The sequence below is a fragment of the Leucoraja erinacea genome, chromosome 14 (genome assembly GCF_028641065.1).
Source record: "Leucoraja erinacea ecotype New England chromosome 14, Leri_hhj_1, whole genome shotgun sequence".
Taxonomy (NCBI): domain Eukaryota; kingdom Metazoa; phylum Chordata; class Chondrichthyes; order Rajiformes; family Rajidae; genus Leucoraja; species Leucoraja erinaceus.
Window position 1 is genome coordinate 54,723,763 of NC_073390.1, and position 22,512 is coordinate 54,746,274.

General features: G+C 42.5%; 1 protein-coding gene across 1 annotated transcript in view; it reads left to right on the plus strand.

Moving 5' to 3' along the window:
- Positions 1-22,512, plus strand: part of LOC129703751 (ubiquitin carboxyl-terminal hydrolase 47-like) — a 28,175-nt gene that overhangs the window by 2,632 nt on the left and 3,031 nt on the right. The window contains exons 4-14 of the mRNA XM_055646440.1: positions 48-190; positions 2,634-2,725; positions 5,040-5,171; positions 7,138-7,233; positions 10,126-10,263; positions 12,775-12,816; positions 14,933-15,061; positions 15,623-15,709; positions 17,475-17,606; positions 19,713-19,765; positions 20,190-20,245. Of these exons, the coding sequence (XP_055502415.1) occupies positions 48-190; positions 2,634-2,725; positions 5,040-5,171; positions 7,138-7,233; positions 10,126-10,263; positions 12,775-12,816; positions 14,933-15,061; positions 15,623-15,709; positions 17,475-17,606; positions 19,713-19,765; positions 20,190-20,245 (1,100 nt within the window). The remainder of the gene's footprint in view (positions 1-47; positions 191-2,633; positions 2,726-5,039; positions 5,172-7,137; positions 7,234-10,125; positions 10,264-12,774; positions 12,817-14,932; positions 15,062-15,622; positions 15,710-17,474; positions 17,607-19,712; positions 19,766-20,189; positions 20,246-22,512) is intronic.

The following is a 22,512-nucleotide window of genomic DNA, read 5'->3' on the forward strand; positions in this document are numbered from 1 at the left end:
TACAGGGGGTGACGTGGAAATTGACCATTTGATGTCCCTTCCCTTAGATTAAATGAACAACGGTTTAAAAAGACCAATAAGGAAGCCAGCATCACTTATCAACTTAAGGAGCTGTTTGCGAAGCTCGATGCAAGAGAAACACCAAGGACAAATTTGATTACAAGAAATCTAGGCATGAGCAGAGATGATGGTACGTAAGAATGTGAAAATAATTCTGCAAATTCCTGACTGGAATACAGTGTGTAAATTATGTGACAATGACATGTCCAGCGTCAACATTGGTCATTAACAAGAATGGATATTCAGCCCCTCGTGTCTTCTCTGGCATTCAGTGATATTATGCCCTCAGTTATACCTCACGCTGCCTCTGCAAGGCCAGCAGCATCATCAAGGATGAATCACACCCTGGCCACTCCCTCTTCTCCCCTCTCCCATTTGGCAAAATGTATAGAAGTGTGAAAACGCACACGTCTAGATTCAGGGACAGTTTCTTCCCAGCTGTTATCAGAGAGCAGTCCTGAACGACTATCTGTCTCATTGGGAACCCTCGGACTATCCTTGATCAGGCTTTATTGCTTTACCTTGCACTAAAAGTTATTCTATTATCATGTATCTATACACTGCGAATGGCCCAATTGTAATCATGTATTGTTTTTCCACTGGCTGGTTAGCACGCAACAAAAGCTTTTCACTGTACCTCGGTACATGTGACAATAAACTAAACTGACTGAACTGACCACACAACCAATCTTTCTGTACCAACTCCATTTCATTGATTATTTTACAATATAAAAATCCATTAATCTGTCATGAATAAACCTAGGAACTCTGCTTCAGGAGTCCTCTTGGGCACGGTGGTAGAATTGCTGCCTTACAGTGCTAGAGACAGGGGTTTCATCCTGACTACGGGTACTCTATATTGCATTTGTATGTTCTCCCCATGACCTGTGTGAGTTTTCCACAGAAGCTCTGGTTTCCTCCCACACTCCAGGGATGAACAGGTTTGTGGGTTGATTGGTTGAGTAAAATTGTAAATTGTCCCTCGTGTGTGTGTATGACAGTGTTAGTGTGCGGGGATCACTGGCCGTCGCAGACTCGGTGGGTCAAAGGGCCTGTTTCCGCGCTGTATCTTGAAACTAAACTTAAAATATTTCCAAATACTTGCTACCCTTTGTCTGAAGAAATCTCTTCTCATCTCAGCCCTAATTTGCTGACCCGCTTACTTCATAACTGGCTCTTGGTTTTGGACACCAGAGTGAAGAGAAAAAAAAGCACCAGGGTCAAATCTTCAGATCCAGTCTGTAGAAGGGTTTTGACCCAAAATGTCACCTACTCCTTTTCTCCAGAGATGTTACCAGATCCGCTGAGTTATTCTGGCATTTTGTGACTATCTTAGGTTCAGATTTATCCTGTTGTGCCCAACAAGAATGTTATACATTCCAATAAATCACTTCTTAATCTCAAAATGTTGCAGGCATTGAAAATCTGAAACAGAAAATGTCTGAAATATTTAGAAGGACAGGCAGATTTTATGGTAAAATTGAACTAATCTGAAACACCTTTTTTCTTCCTGCACAGAGGCTGCATAATTTTCTGAATATTTTCTATTTTAATTTAATTGAAAACCTTTTTTATCAGTGGCCAGAAAGGTGTCGTGTGTTAGAACATGTGAATACATGAGACTTTTTAAAATGTTAATTTGAACTTTAATTTGTACTATTTTGGCAGTATAATTATGCATCTCAGGCCATTGCAGTCAACATTTTTATGCCAATGTTCGATAAGATAAATTGAAGGCCATAGAAGGCTAATTGAAAGTCTGCTAATTGTAACAGAGATTCTGCAGCTCATTATTCAGAGAAAAACATTTAAAACATGAATCATAACATTTAAACAATGTCAGCAGAATGCAAGATACACCATACATGCCAGATTGAGAACTTACTGCTAGAAATTCTTCAATAGTCCAACGGTGCTTTATTGTCACACGTACGAAACACAGTGAAATTATTTTTTGAGTCGCCAGATTTGGGGCCATTTCTAGTGTCTGGACTGTGCACTAGGTCTTATGGAGCGGAGCCTGATCCAGGCGAGTCCCAGGCTGCTGCCGGGCCTCCAGCCTTCACCTGGATCATTCAGCGAACCGACATCCCTCTCCTCTTCAGAGTTGATGGTAGAATTTTCTTTTCTTTTACAAACATGGTTTTCGTTATTTCTTCTCCCTGTCCCCTTTGAGTGTTCCTTCGCTGAACTCTGACGGGATCTCAGGCTGGTGTTTAGCGTTTCCAATGGCATTCCCAATGCTCTATGGAGGGAAGAGACTGCAGACCTAAGACTTTTGCCTCCATCACAGTGAGGAGATGCTGGGTGGACTCACTGTGGTGGATGTTAATATGTGTTTATTGTTGTTTTTTATTGTATTATATGTATGACTGCTGCAATTTCGTTCAGAATTTGGTCTGAATGACAATAAAGGCTATCTATCTATCTATCTATCTATCTATCTATCTATCTATCTATCTATCTATCTATCTGTTTCCAACATTGGTGTCACTTCCTATAGCTTATAACAATTAATAACTTTTTATTATTCAGAATTAAGCACCAAAAGATAATTTTGTTTTATCTTTAAGTTTACAAACAACAAGATGCAGAAGAATATTTCAGACGGTTAGTGAACAAGGTTAGCAAAGAAACTGAAGGGGAGACCTGTAACATATTGCAGGTAAGATGTAATAGATTTCAAACACTTATTCAGGCATGCAATAAAACCAATCTGTGTGGGATCTGATACTGATTTATCTCTTTGGTTCGTATGCAAATAGTTTATGATGCCTGAGCAAATTTGAGGAAGGCTGGCACATAGAATTTGGATTATGAATGTACCTTTACCATATCAGGTTTTACATGTTACAATAAAGTAGAGCTTGAAAATTGTTGTCATTGATCTTATCATCTGAGGCAAAAGATGAGGCATTAGTCAATAAGTTAATAAATTCCAATTGACTTCCCTACCATCCAGTCCCTCCATATTGTGAAGATGCCAACATTTACACAGTGATTCTGTATTGAAGGGAATGACTTGTAACAGGGCTGCACATTATCATTGCTGGTAGATAAGAAAACAATACATCATTAAACAAATTCAATAATCCCACACTGGCTGGGGTGAGCCTGCATTTAAAGGAACAACTGCCCGACCTAGTATCCAACTTGACACAGAGAGATTCCATTTCTAACATCCCTGTAAGAGGAGTTGAGAAATTTCTTTAATATAAATGGGATGAGCAATAGGAAAATAAAATTAATTGAAGGATCCCAGTTTTATTGATTGATAAAGGATCAGTGTGAATTTTATGTGTAGGAAAGAACTGCAGATGCTGGTTTAAATCGAAGATAGACACAACATGCTGGAGTAACTCAGCGGGACAGGCAGCATCTCTGGAGAGAAGGAATGGTTGACGTTTCTGGTCCAAACCCTTCTGAAGGGTCTCGACCCGAAACGTCACCCATTCTTTCTCTCCAGAGATGCTGCCTGTCTCGCTGAGTAACTCCAGCACGAGTGTGAATTTTATGGTGAGAAAACAACAGGTAGGATTTAGCTAACTTTGTTCCTTCTCACTAATGAATAAGTTTATTGGCCAAGTATGTATTCACATACAAGGAATTTGCCTTGGTGCTCCGCTCGCAAGTAACACGACATACAGTAACAATTAACACATAAAACATTAAATATTAATAATAAAATATTATAGTTTAAACATGTGAATTAAATAAAATACCAGAGTAAAAGGAGGCTACAGATTTTTGGTTATTGAGAAGAGCTACTACTCATGGAAAAAAACTGTTTTTATGTCTAGCTGTGGCAGGTTTGACAGTCCGGAGTTGCCTTCCAGAAGGAAGTGATTCACAGAGTTTGTGGCCAGGGTGAGAGGGGTCAGAGATGATCTTGCCCGCTCACTTCCTGGCCCTTGCAGTGTACAGGTCATCAGTGGGGGGAAGGTTGCAGCCAACAATCTTCTCTGCTGATCAAACAATTCGCTGCAGCCTCCAGGTGTCGTGCTTGGTGGCTGAGCCAAACCAGACCACGATGGACACGGTGAGGACAGACTCTACGATGGCCGTGTAGAATTAGACCATCATTGCCTGTGGCAGATTGTGCTTCCTCAGCTGCCGCAGGAAGTACATCCTCTGTTGGGCCTTTTTGACCGTGGAGTCGATGTTAGCCCCCCCCATTTAAGGTCCTTGGAGATGATGGTTCCCAGGAACTTAAAAGACTCCACAGATGTGACTGTGGTGTTGTTGATGGTGAGTGGGGTGAGGGGAGGGGGAGCTCTCCTAAAGTCTACTATCAATCCCACTGTCCTAAGAGTATTGAGCTCCAGGTTATTACGAAGGCACCAGGACGCCAGCTGTGTCACTTCCTGTCTGTAAGAATCTGTGTTCACTGTACCACAAGGCAATTGTTTGCATGAAAAAAAAAAGACTTTTGGCGTCTGAAAGAAGAAGAAAATGTTGATGAAGGCAAGGCAAGGCAACTTTATTTATATAGCACATTTCATACACGAGGCAGACTCAAAGTGCTTCACATAAAAACATGTCATACAATAAAATGAAATAATAAAATGAAATAAAATAGAACTAAAAGAAAAGAAAAGCAAAATTAAAAATACATTATAAAAAGTGCAAAAGTTAAAAGTGCAATGTAGTTAAGATTTAGCTGAAAGCTAAAGTAAACATAAAAGTTTTCAGTCTTGTTTTAAAAGTGGTCAAAGTTGAGGCAAGTCTTAAATCTTCAGGAAGTTTATTCCAGCTATTTGTTGCATAGTAACTAAATCCTGCTTTCCCATGTTTTGTATTAACTCTGGGAATCACTAACAGATTGGTTTCAGAAGATCTTCAGAAGATGAACTAAGAATCTTTTTACTTGTAGATATATCGAGCTAAAGACATGAGAAGGTTAGTGGGATCTGTAATGGGACAATGATTGTGAAGAAATAAATAATGTAAAAATGAAAATTATAAAATTTTCCACCCAGATCTTCCAAAGCAAAATGATTAATAGCCAGATGTGTTTGGAATGCAAGGTTGAAGCCACAACACAATGTGATTTTTTGGATATTCCTTTGCCAGTTCGCTCAAATGATAGAGGTACCCACATCCAAAATGTGGTAAGTGGCACGTAAATATTTTTACATGTTCCGACAAAGCATGCGTTAGAATAGGATTGCAAGGAAGGTCAAAGCAGAGCCTAGAAATAAAAAAACACATTGGTCACAGAAAACCATGGAGTCCTTCTGTTGGCAGATAAGGATTTCATGCAATAGTCTTCAATAAGGATTCTTTCCAGTGGTATCCAATGAAAGAACCACTGATCCTAGTTGTGAAGGGCTCATTTGTTTTGGAAGATGAGCATCAGATGGTTTACCTTGCCAGTAGTGAACCAGATACCAAGCCAATGTTAAGCTGCAGGGAATATACTGAAGCAGTGAGAGACTGTTGCTGCCGCACTGTCACTTCCAATGGGTTGATCTGCCAATGAGACAGGATCTACTTGGTGACTTTCAACAAGAGGATAAAGGTGTATGGGAAAACGACATCCCATGGTTTGCCCTCCTATTGCCTTGGTGTGGCACGGTGGTGCAACGGTAGAGTCGCTGCCTCACAGCACGAGAGATCCGGGTTCGATCCTGACTACAGGCGCTTTCTGTACGAAGTTTGGACGTTCTCCCAGCGACTGCGTGGGTTTTCTCTGGGTGATCCGGTTTTCTTCCACATTCCAAAGACATCCTGGTTTGTAGGTTAATTGGCTTCAGTAACAATTGTAAATTGTCCCGAGTGTGTGTAGGATAGTGCTAGTGTACGGGGGCCTGCTGGTTGGAGCTGACCCGGTGGGCCGAAGGGCCTGTTTCCGCGCTGTATCGCTAAACTGAACTAAACTAAATTTGAACATTATCCCTGGTCCTTGGTTTCTAAGTCTAATCCCCAATCTAGAACTCACATCCCAACAGCACAATGGAAGAACCTTCACCCGAAAGACTGCAGCAATTCACTCACGTTGGCAGGTTACCAGGGCCATCTGAAGGGCAATAAGTAATGGGCAATAAACAATGACTTTGCCAGCAGCTTGCAGATACCAAGAATGTTTTTTTTTAATGGGTAACAAGAGAACATGGGTTGTTACAGAACCAGTTCTACAGGTATGATTTGTGGTAGGTCATCTTCTTGCGAATGAAACACAAACCAAAGGAATAGTTAGATCTCAAGCCGGGTGTTGAGCAGCCAGGTTGTGTCTCTGTGTCAATGTCTGCCAGGCCCTGAGCACCATTTGGTGGGTGGTAGAGCGGGCACCCAGAGATGACATGGTTAGTTATTAATCAGTGGAACAGTTTACCCAGTTTTAGCGCAAGGAATCACACCTTACTGAGAGGTTTGTGGGGTTAACTGAGCTCACTCTGCCTTTGATGCCCCAGTGGATACCAAGTGATCCATTCATTGTTATTATTGCAACTCGTATTGACTAATGCTACAGAGGACTTTTCACAATGGGGACCCAGCATGGAGGGAGCTGCCAAGGGAACAAATGGGGACCTGGTGTATGTGGGGGGATGGGACTGCCACAAATGAAGAGGGATTATTGGAGACTGTAATGAATAATCTTTGCAGGCCTTGCGTACGGTCTGCAAAACAAAGAATTTCACTGGGACCTGTCACATGTGATAATAGCGTTGGGAATATCAATAAATCAATCATTGCATTACTATGAATTTGAAACCTTCACCAAATTTGAGTTTATCTTTTTGACAATCCACCAGTTACTTGGTCACCTTTGATTTCCGATTTCTTTGGCCAATCAAATTTAAATTCCCCCGCTCTTTTTGGGAATTGAACTCATGATTCCAGCATTACTCGATTGATAATTTAACCGGCCATCCCAGGTTCCCTCTCTCTGCAGTCTTGTCAAGTATTCTGGGCAACTGAAATAATTGTTGTTCCTTAAGTGGAAATGTTAATAATGTTACATTGCTGCTGATGAACTTGCTGAAGAACTGTTTTGTAGTCTTAGCAACCAGTTTTTCATTATGAATTTATTGAATTAAATCACATTTATAATGCAATTTTAACCTTTCTTTACAGAATGCCGCCTTTCAAGACTTCTTGAAAAGTTCAATTTTGGATGGAGATAACTTGTGTTATTGTGACAGGTGTGATAAGAAAACAGAATTGGAGATTGTGAGTTAATTCTTCGTTCCTTTGTTCCAGCCATCCAATTCCTGCTCTTGGTGGTAGACATAAAATGCTGGAGTGGGTGATGTTTTGGGTCAAGACCCCAGTCTGAAGAAGGGGTCTCAACCCGAAACATAACCCATTAACTTCTATCCAGAAATACTGCCTGTCCTGCTGAGTTACTCCAGCATTTTGTGTTATCTTCAATGCAAGCCAGCACCTGCAGTTCCTTCCTACACATTTTGTCCTGCTCTTGGTGGCCAGTTTTTCATGATGGTCAGAAGATAAAGACCAGAATCATTACCAATACCCAATGGCCTGTTTTTCTTTGATGTCTTTTCTCCTCTCTCTCTCTCTCTTCCCCCCTCGGGCTCCCCCATCCTCTTCTCTTGTTCCTCTCCCTGTTACTCCTCATGTATCTAATTTGTCAGTAATTCCAAATTCAGCCTTTATTATTGCCGTTGCTTGAGATGGGCAGTGTTGTCAAATATAATTCAATCTGTGTTTAAAGTCACATGAGCATAATTCTCCTGGGCATCTTACTCGAGGTACAGTGAAAAGCTTTTGTCTCCTCTGACTGGTTAGCAAACAACAAAAGCTTTCAACTGTACCATGGTACACGTGACAATAAACTAAACTTTGCATCAGTCCCATGGGAGTGAGGATGACTTGGTTCCCTCTGGTTTTGTGGATTCTGAGATAACTAATGAGGCCAATGTGGGAACTGTATATTGTTCTAGATGGAGTCAAGTTTGGTGGTATTTATCCAGTGCCTCAAGATACCCGCTGTTCTAAGGAGGATGTGCAAGGGCAGATGTTACTGCTGCTGGGTGTGTACTTTTGCAAGAACACTGAAGCTGGACTTTGGACCTGCTTCAGAATTGGTTAAAAGGTCCACCTTATGTAAGATGTTGTTGAGGATTCTGAGGCAACTTCCAATCTGTCACCTTCGTAACATCTGTCCATTGCTGCTTGCTCCCAATTCCACCTCACTGCCCCCTCTCTCACTATCTACCAAATCACAAATATGACCATTTGTCTAACTCTCAGTAGCAATCTTACAACATTTTGAGATTTAAAAAATCAAGTCTTTAATTTATCCCATCAGATAAAGCACAAAAAGAAATTGAATTTGGCACCTAATTAACTTTCATCTTCAGTATTAAAAACGTTATGGCCATTTTCATACTCGGAAATTGGCATCTTGTTCCCTATTGCTTTTTCATTGACTTAACACAAAAGCTGTGATCGAGAACATTTAAAAGCCGATAACTTTCTTAAAATTTAAGAGAACTGAAAGAAATTTTCAGTTATTATAGATTGAAGCATTCTGAAACAAAAATGAAACAATCTTACTTAGATGACTTGAAATTAAAGCGTTAGTCAGTTAGTTACCTAATTGTAGCTAATTACAAAATTCAATTACTAGATCTAAACATCTATCCATTTCTTAAGAATAGATTAACATTTTTAAATAGCCTAAGTGTCCAAATAACATTCACACAAGAATTCAGAATATAACATAATTTTTAAATCTCATTGTCATGGGTTTATAGGCCAAATGGAAGGAATTTAATGTTTAATACCTGTAAATTAATGGCCATTTAAATCAGCTTGCGAGTGGGTTTTACTGGAACGGGACCATTTAGAACGTTCAGATGCGGTGAATTTATACCCCCATATCTGAAGCAATTACACTGCTCGTTCTTCGGGGGGGAAAAATCACCGTTTTGCAATGTAAAATGTGAATTAAATACATCTTAAGCAACACTTTTATACATAAAAAGAAACTACTTTCTTTTACCTGGGCCTGCATAAAATCCGTCCCAGTTGACGGCATTGACGGCTTCAGAAGCTGCTTTTAAAATCATTCCAGCGATTAACTTGTCGGGTGAAAAAAAAACATTTAAACCCCGCCCCCCCCCCTCAAACGCGCCAAAATCGCGCACACGACCAGTGGCAGAATTACAGCGCCGCTGAAGGTAAGTTTTGTAACATACCTACTCTCATCTCTACTTCTCCGTACTTTGATATTTTTCTAAAGTGGTGCCAATAACAGTTTGGCTGTTGAGGTCCATCAAGAATTGCTGATTAGTTTAGAGGTACAGCACGGAAACAGGCCCTTCGACCCACTGGGTCCGTGCCGACCAGTGATTAACACTATCCTACACCCACTTGGGACAATTATTTTTACATTTACCAAACTATTTAACCTACAACCCTGTATGTCTTTGGAGTGTGGGAGGAAACCAAAAATCTTGGCGAAAACCCACGCAGGTCATGGGGAGAAGGTACATACTCCGTACAGACAGCACCCATAGTCGGGATCGAACCTGAGTCTCCGGCGCTGCATTCGCTGGAAGGCAGCAGTTTTACCGCTGTGCCACCGTGACCGCCCTGGCCATCTGATGTGTGTTTTAGTTATGCAGTATCACCCAACACGTAATTCCGTGAAACAATGCATCAGAAAAGTCACCAGTGTAATCGTGGGCCAGAACTTCGCACCTACTGATACCTCTAGTCCTAATTTAATACCAGATCATCCATGTACACTAATTGCCTGCCCCCTCGTGTCCATTGATGCAAGTGGGCCTTTACTGAAGTATTGAACTTGCCTTATTAGTTTCTTCAACCACTCTTTCATTTACATCAGAGAATCTTGAAAATGTGATATTTGTCCAGATGGACAAAGAAATGAATGCAGGTAACATTGTTATCTGAGTGTTAGAATAAGACCCACTACTTTTAGATATGTAGTTTCTCTGTCCAAATGATACATATGAAGGCAGTAGAGATCAGACAAACTTTAGAGACACTGCAGACACACATTGGTCCTTGATGGAACTAATTTTGTGTTGACATTTATATTAATGATAGTTTGCCTTTCTTTTATTTCAGAGATACTATTTTGAAAAGCTGCCACAGATATTTGTTCTGCAGTTGAAAAGATTTGAAATTGATCATTTCACAATGTCCATGAAGAAGATGCACGACAATATAGAGATTCCACTGAAGATGACATTTCAGAAGAAGCGGGTATATATTTACAGTACATTACACTTTAAGCTATTTTCGAATGTTGTCTTCCCATGGATTTTTTTATTTGAATGGAATCAGAATGGATTTTCTCCTGTAATAATCCCCCAAATAAAGATTTGCTCCCTGCAGTACAGAGAGGAAACCCGCAAATGGGCCATTCTTTGGAAAGTGAACCCAAAATGTCACACACGTTACCATAAAGGCATCACACGAAGTAATACATCAAAAAATTATAGTCAGAGATTAATCTTATTCATTGCTATTTTCCTGCCTACATGACTGCTGAAGATATGAACATTCTAGCTGTTTAAAATTCACGAGTTTGTAAGATAAAACCCAGTTATGAAGGAAATGTGACCGTGTGAGATCACACACGTGACCAGTTTGACCTCTGACCCTAAACAAACATTGTCGGCATAACATAAATATTTCACTTGATAAACTTCAAAAAAACAATATGAATCGTACATACAGTACAAAACAATATACCTGTAATGCCTTCAGAGAATGCCACAGCTTTTCATAGTGTTTGGTCACACACGTGACTAAGAATGGGGGCCAAATGTGCCATCTTTTACTGCTTGCTAAAATTGCCCTCTCTGAGAGGAATATGTTAGTTACACCCTGTCTAAATCATCGACCCCTTTGGCTAGAAAGAAAAAAATATACATCTGATGCATTTAGTTTTTATGGGTTTTGGGAGAGAGTGCAGAAACAAGCCCTACGGCTGCACTCTAACTATCCTATACACTAGGGACAAATTACAATTTTACCAAGCCAGTTCGCCAACAAACCTGTACGTCTTTGAAGTGTGGGAGGAAACCGGAGCACCCGGAGTAAACCCACGCGAGTCACGGGGAGAAAGTACAAACTCCGCACAGCCAGCTCCCGTAGTCAGGATGGAACACTGTTTAATTATCCATTAAACTGGTTGAGAAAATTTGCAACTGGCAAGGAAAGTGTAAAAATGATCTTAACCAAGGTATAATTGTTAATTGAATGCCAAATAATTGCTAAGGTACTCATGCTATGAAATGCCACGCTTCCAGGCAGTGAGTTTTTGTATCATATTTTTTAAACGACCCTTTATTTATTTCCACCTCTTTTCTCCTCTTTCTCTACCCTCCCCCTCTCGGGCTCCCGCCTTCTCAAATCTCGGTAGGCGGCGCGGCTCTGGCCAGCAGCGGCCTCTGCAGCCTGTCCGCGTTTTTATTATTTTTTGTCTGTGTTTTTATGTAGTTTTTGTTATTTTATGTTGGGGTGTGTGTGTGGGGGGATGGGGGGGGTGGGGGAAACTTTTGAATCTCTCCCTGCACTGGAGACCCGACCTTTTCTCGTCGGGTCTCAGGTGTCGTTGAGGCCGCAACGAGGAGCGGCCTCCAACGGGAAGAAGCCGGGGACTCTGGTGCCGACTCACCGTTGCCGTCGCGGAGCTGGCCGAGACCGGAGCGGGTGGAGCGGTGGAGGAGCGCTGCCGCTGCCGCTGCTGCTGCTGCTGCTGCTGCCGCCGCTGCTGCTGCTGCTGAGTCGGAGGCTGCTACTGCGGGTCTGCGGACGGCTCGGACGACCCCGCGCGGCTCCCTGGAGGGAGACTGCTTTTCGGGGCTCCTGCAACGGCGAATTCTCCCGCCCGTGTTGCGGGGTCGAAGAGCTCCTGGAGCGGGGCCTAACACCATTGCCCCGCGCGGCTGGAACGGCCGCGGGACTTTGCGAGCGCACACCGGGGGCTCCAACACCAAGACCCGGTGTGCGACCTCGCACCACCCGGCGTGGCTTCAATGGCCGCGGGACAATCGCCATCGCCAGCCGGGGGCTTTGACTTTGACTCTGACATCGGGGGGGGGGGGAGAGTGCAGTGGAGAGATAAGTTTTTTTGGCCTTCCATCACAGTTATGTGATGGATGTTTATGTTAAATGTAATTATGTTGTGTCTGGGGTCTATTTGTGTGTAATGTATGGCTGCAGAAACGGCATTTCGTTTGGACCTCCAGGGGTCCAAATGACAATTAAATTGACTCTTGACTCTTGACTCTTGACTCATGCCTCTTCTACCTGTTACTCCTCTTGTAGCTAATTTGATTCACATGCTATCTTTTGTTATTGCCGTTTCTTCCTTTGCCCGTTTGTGCCTTTAAATGTGTTCTTGCTGGTCACTGTCATCTTAAGGGCCTGTCTCACTTGGCCCACTTGCGCGTCACGGCCCTCTAGACATCCTGTACCATGTTCGACCAGTTCAACAAGTTACAATGTAAAATATGTTCATGAGCTGAAGGAATCTTGCATTGATTGGCTTCAGTAAGATTGTGCCAATTATGTATCAAATGAGACATGAGGTACATCAATAAATATATATATATATATAATTTGATATCTTTATAAATATATATATATATATATATATTTATAAAGGTATAAATAAATAGTTCACTGTAAAACATGTGATTGTATTGAAATTCTAAGAGGAAAAACAAGTTGTATAAGATTCAAGCTTTGTATTTTAATTTGCAGAACAAAAACAATGACAAAACAGAGTGGTGCCTGAGTTCCTCGGTAAGATATTTTATTATTTTCTAATTGTCTCTGTGAATATGAGACAATATTTCTGTTGCTTTGACATTAGGAGACTATATTACTACATGCAGAGCCATTGTATAATCCTAGGCAGATTGAACCAATAATAAGGATAGTTTCAAAGTAAGTGTGTAATAGTTTTGTACACCATAGAACAAGAATAAATGTTGTTAGGCTGTGAAACTCATCCTTCTATGTTGTTGAGTCCATGATCTCACAAGCTGACTGACTCTTTAGGTACATTTCCATTTATTTAGCATTTACTTACTTTTACATTTGTTACATTTATTTACATTTATATGTAAGTACTATCATTCATGCCTGTATCATCGCCCCTAGTGTGTAGGATAGTGTTAGAGTATGAGGATCGCTGGTCGACACGAACCTAGTGAGCCAAAGGACCTGTTTCCGGGCTATATCTCTAAATTAAACCAAACTACATTCACCACATTCACTGGGTGGTTCTCAACCCAAACCTGGAGCCCACAGTTTGCTAAGTGAGACATCTCACCACTTGCTCCCCTGACTTTTCCCAACAACCTTTGGACCAAAGCTGGTACAAGTTAAAACAGATCCATCTGGTTCACTATTATGTTTTGAGGAATAAAATGTGTTAACATGACCTAGTCCGGGTGTGTGTGCCTCTAGACTACAGGCCCATGTTAATGTATTCAGCAAATATCTAGCATGTGAAGTGGTCAAGAATATGACTCAATAGCTGGTTTTTGAGTGCTATTGAGATGGGCAATAAATGATCACATTGTTTGATTAGTTTACACTGCCCATGTCTGAAGCACTGCGGGGGGGGGGAGACAGAACAGATTCTACCTAGTGGTGCCCCTGCTGCGGTCCTCTCAGGCTCCTGGATCACTTCCTTCCCTCTCATTGACCTTCCACTCATTCTAGCCCATGAATTATTCCCCTGCTTCTTTCCCATGAACCTCTTCCCCAGCGCTAGTTTTTGGCTCTGATGAAACGTTGTCAACATGATATGTTTGCAATCTCTCTTCCGCCACAGTTGCTGCCCCAATGTGCCTTAGAATTTCCCCTTTAACCCACCCCGTCTTCTCCCAGCTCTCCCATTATTCTCACCAGGGTTCACCTCAACTCTCTTTCTAGGAGGATGGTGTCTATCAATCAGTTTGTTTGAAAGCGCTGATTCCTCACATGTTGGATTGTAGCTGTTAGATCACCAGCGACCCTTGGTTTCACCCCAATCTTCAACGATCTCTCTGCAACGGACTCACTGCTCTGTATGAAACATATTTCTAGCTTTCTAAGAATTAAAGAGCTGGCCTACTAAATAATATTGTAGAGTTTGGGGCAGCATGGTGGCACAGCCATAGAGTTACTGCCTCACAGCGCCAGAGACCTGGGTTCAATCCTGACCACGGGTGCTGTCTGTATAGAGTTTGCATGTTCTCCCGTGAACTGCATGGGTTTTCTCCAGGATCTGCGGTTTCCTCCCACACTACAAAGACATATAGGTTTATAGGTTAACTGGCTTTGCTAAAGGTTGTAAATTGCCCCTAGTGTGTAGGATAGTGTTAGGGTATGGGGATCGCTGGTCGGCATAAACTTAGTGGGCCAAAGGGCCTGTTTCTGAGCTGTATCTCTAAATTAAACCTAACTATATTCACCACATTCACTGGGTGGTTCTCAACCCAAACCTGGAGCCCACAATTTGCTACGTGAGACATCTCACCACTTGCTCCCCAGACTTTTCCCATCAACCTTTGGACCAAAGCTGATTTGACAAACAAGTTGATGAATTAGCAATATGTTTATTATTATTATTATTTTTTTAAATTTCAAGTGATTTTTAGAATATTTGTGCCATGACCCAACAAAGATTAGGTCTGAAGGAGGGTTTCAACCCGAAACGTTGCCTATTTCCTTCGCTCCATAGATGCTGCTGCACCTGCTGAGTTTCTCCAGTACTTTTGTCTACCTTCGATTTTCCAGAATCTGCAGTTCCTTCTTAAAGCCCAACAAAGATTAAATGATAAATGATTTGATGAATATTATTCACACAAGCGGACAATGTAAAATGCTGTTATAATCCTCAACACAACTTTGAATATTTTTTAAATAGGGATCCAACGAAGCAGTGGAGAGACAACGATCTTGTTCACCACGATCTGGAAGATCTGGAAGATCTGGAAGATCTAGAAGTCATGAATCTGAAGAAAGCCTGAAATTACAGAGGAATAAGAATTTGCAGGTAGGGTTGGTGAGCTTGGCTTGTGGCCGCTTTGCTCATGAGGAAATCTACAAAGTCACCTCTTGATATTCCCTTCAGCAGTCCATTAGGATTGAGAATCATTTCTTCTGCTCCAGTTCTGTCGATTATGAAATTGCCTGCTGACGTCAATGTGAGGTATTTAAATTCATTCTCATTGTGGCAGACAGTGATTGATGGGGGGTAGATTTTGAAGGCAGTGCACTCCTTTCAACATTTCTCATCGGTTTCATGAGTTGGACCTAGAATGTCAAGGAACATACAGGATAGGATAAGACAAATAATGTAAGCCAGCCACCAATACTTTGAGCTGAATGTAATGAGAAGCCTAGAGAGGAGGACGGAAAATGCAGCCGAATGAAAATAGAAAGTTAGAAAATACAGAGTTGGGAGAAAAAATATATTTTCTCGAGCGGTCAGTTTGACATTTTGTAACGTTGCACAATATTCAGAGATATTTCATGGGATTTTTCATCCTAACAAATAGAATGTGAAATGTTATTACTATTTAATGAACTGATCTGTATAACATTTTCTTTATAGGAATCCAAAGAGGCAAATTTCTCAAGGCAACAGTCTTTGGGGGGATTGAAACGAGGCAGAAGCTCAGAACCCAGAGTAAACCCTGAGGTAAGGTGGTCGAAACACGATGAATCGAGAATGCCCTAAGATGAGTTCAGATATTTAAAAGGAAGGAGGATTCAAAGGGAAAAATAATGATCTATAAGAGGCCGATAAGGTAACCTAGAGTCTTGCATACAATTCTAAATGAGAACCTTGTGGCTGTCTCCAACAGCGATGGGTGACATTGCATCAACATTATGGAGAAAGAGAATGAGGTAGTGGATATAATACACATAAAGAGAAAACATATTAACACGTCCATCATCTTATAAATGGAAATGCCAAGAATACAAAGAAAGACAGAATGTGCTGGAGTAACTCAACGGGTGAGGCAGCATCATGGAGAACATGGATAGTTGGCATTTCAGGTCAGCACTCTTCTTCAAACTGAATATGATGGGGGGGGAGAGGGGGGAGAATTTTGGGAGGAAGGAGACGCAGGTAATGGGGGAGTTTAGGCAAGGGGTTTCTTGTAATAGTCAGATGGTTGGAACAATGGCCAGAGATTGACACAGATGGTGTGAGACAAAAGGGTTGTAGGGGGAGGGGAGAAGTAAGTGGGACAGCAGTAAAGAGCAAAGACCTTAGAGCAGAGCTTGGTAAAGAGTGTATGAGGTCTAACTATTATTTTCTGATCATCTTTGGTTACTTATCTGTAATTGGAGAACTAGAGGAGTGCCAACATGGTATTGTTCTTTAGAAAGAGGGATGTAGCCCAAATAATTACAGGGTGGTCAGGTGGGCAAATTATTACAAAACTAATTGACGCCGTTTCGGGTCGTGACCCTTCTTCAGGCTGATGTCAGGGAGGGGGGTGGACAAAGAAAGAATGTAGGCAGAGACATTGGGACTAGTGGGAGGACTGGGAAAGTGGGGGGGGGGGGATGAAGTGAGAGAGCAAGGGCTATCTGAAGTTAGACAAGTCAATGTTCATACCACTGGGGTGTAAACAACCCAAGCAAAATATGAGGTGCTGTTCCTCCAATTTGCGCTGGGCCTCATTCTGACAATGGAGGAGGCCCAGGGCAGATTGGGAATGGGAGAGGGAGTTGAAGTTCTGGGCAACCGGGAGATCAGCTTGGTCAAGACAGACTGAGCGGAGGTGTTCAGCAAAACGATCATCGAGCCTGCTCTCGGTCTCACCGATGTAGAGAAGTTGACACCTGGAGCAGCGGATACAGTAGATGAGGTTAGAGGAGGTGCAGGTGAACCTCTGCCTCATTTGGAAAGACGGTTTGGGTCCTTGGATGGAGTCCAGGGGGAGGAAAAGAGACAGGTGTTGCATCTCTTGCAGTTGCAGGGGAAAGTACCTGGGAGAGGGTGGTTTGGGTGGGAAGGGACAAGTTGACCAGGGAGTTACAGAGGGAACAGTCTCTGTGGAAAGCGGAAAGGGGTGGAGATGGTAAGATATGGTCAGTAGTGGGATTCCATTACAGGTGGCGAAAATATTGGAGTTATATACGACAGGTGAGGGGATGGAAGGTGAGGACAAGGGGGACTGTCCTTGTTATGAGAGGGGGGGGGGGGGGGGGGAGTAAGAACGGAGCTGTGGGATATTGAGGAGACCCTAGTGAGAGCCTCATCTATAATCCTGCCCCACCCCCCCCCCCCACAAAGGCGCTAAAGTTGCGCACACGACCAGTGGCAGAACTGCAGTGCCGCTGAAGGCAGATATTGTAACATCGCACAGGAATACATTGGTGAAAATATGTTTTTAATTTTAAAGTGTGACATATTTTGCTTTCTTAAATTGTTGCCAATCTCCCTTCAGAATGACACAACGTACAACCTGTTTGCAATCTGCAACCACGCTGGAGAGTTTGGTGGTGGCCATTATGTTGCTCACATTAGACCAGAATCCTCCAGTAAATGGTACTGCTTTGACGATTCACATGTCGCTGAGGTAAGTCTTATTTTGCCTTTTGTTGAGAAAAGTGTCGTGATTTTTAGAACAAATTATCAGTCCATTTAGGTATTCCAAAATGCATCCAAAAATTAATAGTTGACAATCATTTCTGGCAAAATTAGACCCAAAGTGCTGGAGTAACTCAGCGGGTCAGGCAACAACTCGGGAGGAGAAGGATAGGTGATGGTTTGGGTCGGGGCCCTTCTTCAGTCTGAGGAAGGGTCCCAACCTAAAGCACCACCTTATCCTTTTCCCCTTTGGCATAAGCCAGCATTTGCAGCTATTTGTTTCTACATTATTTTGTACATATTGCATAGGATGAAGTTACAGAATTTATTTTGATTATACTGCACCAATTCTAAGAAGTATGATGAGAAGGTTAAAAGTTAACTAGTTGTCATTCTGTAATATCTATATGCTACTTGGCACCTATTTGACTCTAAATGAACATAGTGGGCTGCAGATGCAGTGGAGATGCAGTGGAATCTTGTAGTGCCATTATTCCACTGTAAGAGGCAGTGAGTTGGGCCACAGATATCAAAAGTTGTATTTGTCTGAGACATTCTCTGTGTAGTTCATGTTATAGGAACAAAATTAAGCCTACTGGCCCATTGTCAGCTCCGCAATTCAATCATGTCTGATTTATTTTTCCCTATCAACCCCATTCTCCTGTCTTTGCTCCAAGTCCCCTGACACCCTTACTAATCGAGAACCTGTCAATCTCCCCCTTAAAAATATCCATTGACTTGGCCTCCACAGCTGCCTGTGACAATTCCACAGATTCACCACCCTCTGACAAAAGAAACTTTTTCCTCATTTCCTTTCTAAAAGTACATCCTTTTATTCTAAGGCTATGGCCTCTAGTCCTGGACTTGCCCATTAGCGGGAACATCCTCTCCACATCCACTCTATCCAAGCTTTTTACTATTGTTTTCGTAAATGTGAAATTGTGGGACATCCAATAATGTTGCAGTCTCCACTTATTATGGCTGTACCAACTCTCTCAATTGGACACCATGAACTACAGATGTGGCAATCTTGCATTGAATACAGAGATAGGTTGAATAAGTTAGAGCGCAGAAGGTTAAGGGGGGACTTGATAGAGGTCTTTAAAATGATGAGAGGGATAGACAGAGTTGATGTGGACAAGCTTTTCCCTTTGAGAATAGGGAAGATTCAAACAAGAGGACATGACTTCAGAATTAAGAGACAGAAGTGTAGGGGTAACATGAGGGGGAACTTCTTTACTCAGATAGTGGTAGCGGTGTGGAATGAGCTTCCAGTGGAAGTGGTGGAGGCAGGTTCGTTGGTATCATTTAAAAACTAAATTGGATAGGCATATGGATGAGAAGGGAATGGAGGGTTATGGTATGAGTGCAGGCAGGTGGGACTAAGGGAAAAAAAGTTGTTCGGCACGGACTTGTAGGGCCGAGATGGCCTGTTTCCGTGCTGTAATTGTTATATGGTTATATGGTTAATACAAAGTGCGGGGGTAAATCAACAAATCTCCACCTATTTATATTTCTCTCCTCTTCTATGCTTATCTGACACCCTTTTGTCGCCTTTTCATATCTAGCCTTTTGTTCATCTATCTGCCAATCAAACTTTCTTCACCTGCATCTACCTATCTATTGTGTAGGAAGGAACTGCAGATGCTGGTTTAAACTGAAGATAGACACAAAAAACTGGAGTAATTCAGTGGGACAGGCAGCATCTCTGGAGAGAAGGAATGGGTGATGTTTCGGATTGAGACCCTTCTTCAGATTCTACAATCAATCGCCAGGCTTTGTCCTACCCCCACCTTCCAGCTTCTTCCTCCTTCAATTAGTTTGAAGAAGGTTCCCCGACCCTGCCACAGGTGTTGCGACACCCATTGAGTTCCTTCTGCATTTAGTGTTTTGATCCAAATCTATGTCTCTGATTGAGTCACATTTTGTGTGAGTTTCCTCGGACTTTTTCTCCGTCTACACCAAAGATTTCTGGTACTTTTGTGCAGTTTAACATTTTTTTTTAAATTTCAACAATGTTCTGTCTTTGGATTGTTTAAACCAAAATACTTTACCTGACATTAGCTGTGAAATTAATGGACTAATACTTTTACAGGTGGAAGACTTTGTTTCTGAAGCATGCCGTGGCAATGGGGTGCCCTGCATAAGGTACAGGTGCAGTTTTGATGTTGTTTAATTTAGAGTTACAGGGATAGGCCATTTGGCCCACACAGTCCTCGCCAGCCATCAGTCACCCATTCACACTAGGTCCATGCTATCCCACGTTTGTATCCACTCACCACGTGCGGAAGGCAATTAACAGATGTCAATGAACAGACAAAACTGCATGGCTTTGGGATGTGGGAGGAAACTGGAACACCTACAGAAAACCCACAGGATCATGTGGAGAATGTGCAAACTTGGCACAGACAACACCCAAAGTTAGGATCGAACCCGGGCCTTTAGTGCTGTGAGGCAGTATCTCTACCACTGTACACTCAGTTGCTCGCTGAGTTTCTTGTGATGTATGCCAGATCTCTGCAGAATAGAATATACTAAGATCTAACGAACCATTTATGTATTTTAACTACAGATCATCGACAGCATATTTGTTAATGTACAGAAAGGAGAAAGCCAACATCATGGAAGGTAAGTGTTTTTTCACAATGCCATTGAGAAGTTTTTATTCAGCAATAATGAAGCTGGTCACATTCTAAATGCAGCAACACCTGGACACTATCTAGGCAGGTAACATTACTGCAAAACTAATGACGGGCAATGATGATATTCAACAAGAGAATGTTCAACTCTCACCCCTGACATTCAGAGTCATTCCCATCACCAAATCCCCCGCTATCAATATGCTGGAGAGTACCATTGAGCAGGCAAGTAAGCGGGATTAGTTTACGGCATACACTATGTCTAGGAATCCTGTGGTGAATAATCCACCTCCAAACTCAACAAAACCTGTTCACCATCGACAAGGCTCAAGTCAGAAATGTGATGGCCTACTCTCCATTTGCCTGGAAGAGTGCAGCTTCAACAACACTCAACCCCATGCAAACCATTCACTCACTCCACCACCAGTGCCCAGTTGCAGCACTTTGTATCATCTAGGGTTGCATTGCAGCAACTTGCCGAGAGTCTGTTGGTCAGCACCTTCCCAATCCTTGACCTCTACCAGCTAGAAGGGCAAGGATAGCAAAAGGGTGGGAATCCCATCAATTGGAATTCCTTGCAAGCCACACACCATTCTGATTTGGAAATATATCGTTGCCCCTTCCCAGCTGTTGGATCAAAACCCTGGAACTCCCTCACTAACAGATTTGTAGATATGAGATCACAAGCGTGAGGTACAGTGAAAAGCTTTTGTTATGTGCTAACCAGTCAGCAGAAATACATGATTACAATCAAGCCATCCATAGTGTACAGATACATAACAAAGGGAATAACATTTGGTGCTAGATGAAGTCCAGGAAAGTTCAATTAAAGAGTCCGAGGGTCTTTAATGAGGTAGATAGTAGCTCGGGACCGCTCTCTAGCTGTTGATAGAATGGTTCCGTTGCCTGATAGCAGCTGGGAAGAAGCTGTTCCTGAATCTTGAGGTTTGTGTTTTTTCTCCTGTTGCTCTTGCCTGATGGAAGGGAGAAGAGGGAGTGACCAGGGTGAGACTAGTCCATGATAATGCTGGTAGCCTTGCAGAGGCAGCATGAGGTGTAAATGGAGTCGATGGAAGGGAGGTTGGTTTGTGTGATGGTCTGGACTGCGTCCACAATTCTCTGCAATTCCTTGTGAACTTGGATGAAGCCGTTCCCAAACCGTGCTGTGCCCAAACCAATGTTTCATCTTATTGGCCTTTTCGCCCATTCCCTTACATACTGTAGCTATCTGAAGAAGGGTCTCAACCAGGAATGTCACCTATCCATGTTCAACAGGGATGCTGCCTGATCTGCTGAGTTACTCCATTTAGTGTATTAACCAGCACCTGCAGTTCTTTGTTTCTGCATATCTGAACTGTTGTATCTGTGTTAAATCCTGGGGCTGCAGAATGCCGCATCGGAAGATGAGAGACTGTTCTCTGAGTTTATGTTGTGTGGTATTGGAACGGTGTGTTATTGAAGTCAGAAACTGAATGGGACGAATCGATGCAGTGAGAGACAATGGGGAAACTCAGGGCCACTGTCGGGGACTGCACTGTTCAACACCTGATGGTTCCACCCAGTCTCCACATGGCTTCTCAAACATAGACAAGTTCATATCATGAGAAGTGACTACAATCGACAGAGTGGAAATGATACGTGAATTGCTGGTTCAGCAGCGTGGAGGGTTTGAATCTGGGGATGGTTGGAAGGGGTGGCGTTGAAGGGCAGGTGTTGCATCCCCTTGAGGTTGCGTTGGAAGATTTCACAGGGAGAGTGCATGTTGGTGTAAACAGAAAACTAATCCAGGGAGAGTAGACTGCTTGAAGAAGGCACGGTTTGTATGTTGTTGGCGTCATGTCCAATGTGGTGAAGGGGTACGGAGGGTGATTCCTTGAACGTGGAGGCAAGTGGGGCAGCATTTGAGGACCACACCAATTCTACCCTGGCTGGAGTAGATGGAATAAGAGAGTTAGGAAAGCAATAGGGGACCCATTGAAATTTGGAGAAAATGCAGAATCCATTCATTCTATGACTTCCTCGACATGTGTTCATCATTATAGGAGCGGAATTAGGCCATTCGGCCCATCAGGTCTACTCTGCCATTCAACGATGGCTGATCTATCGTTTCCCTTTTAACCCCATTCTCCTGCCTTGTGTGCATAGCCCCTGACACCCATGCAGCTGCTCAGTTGCCCCATCCATAACACAACGAGGAAAATGTCTGGAGAGGGGTTTGGGGGGTGGATAGATTCTGCTAGATACTACTGAAGGAAG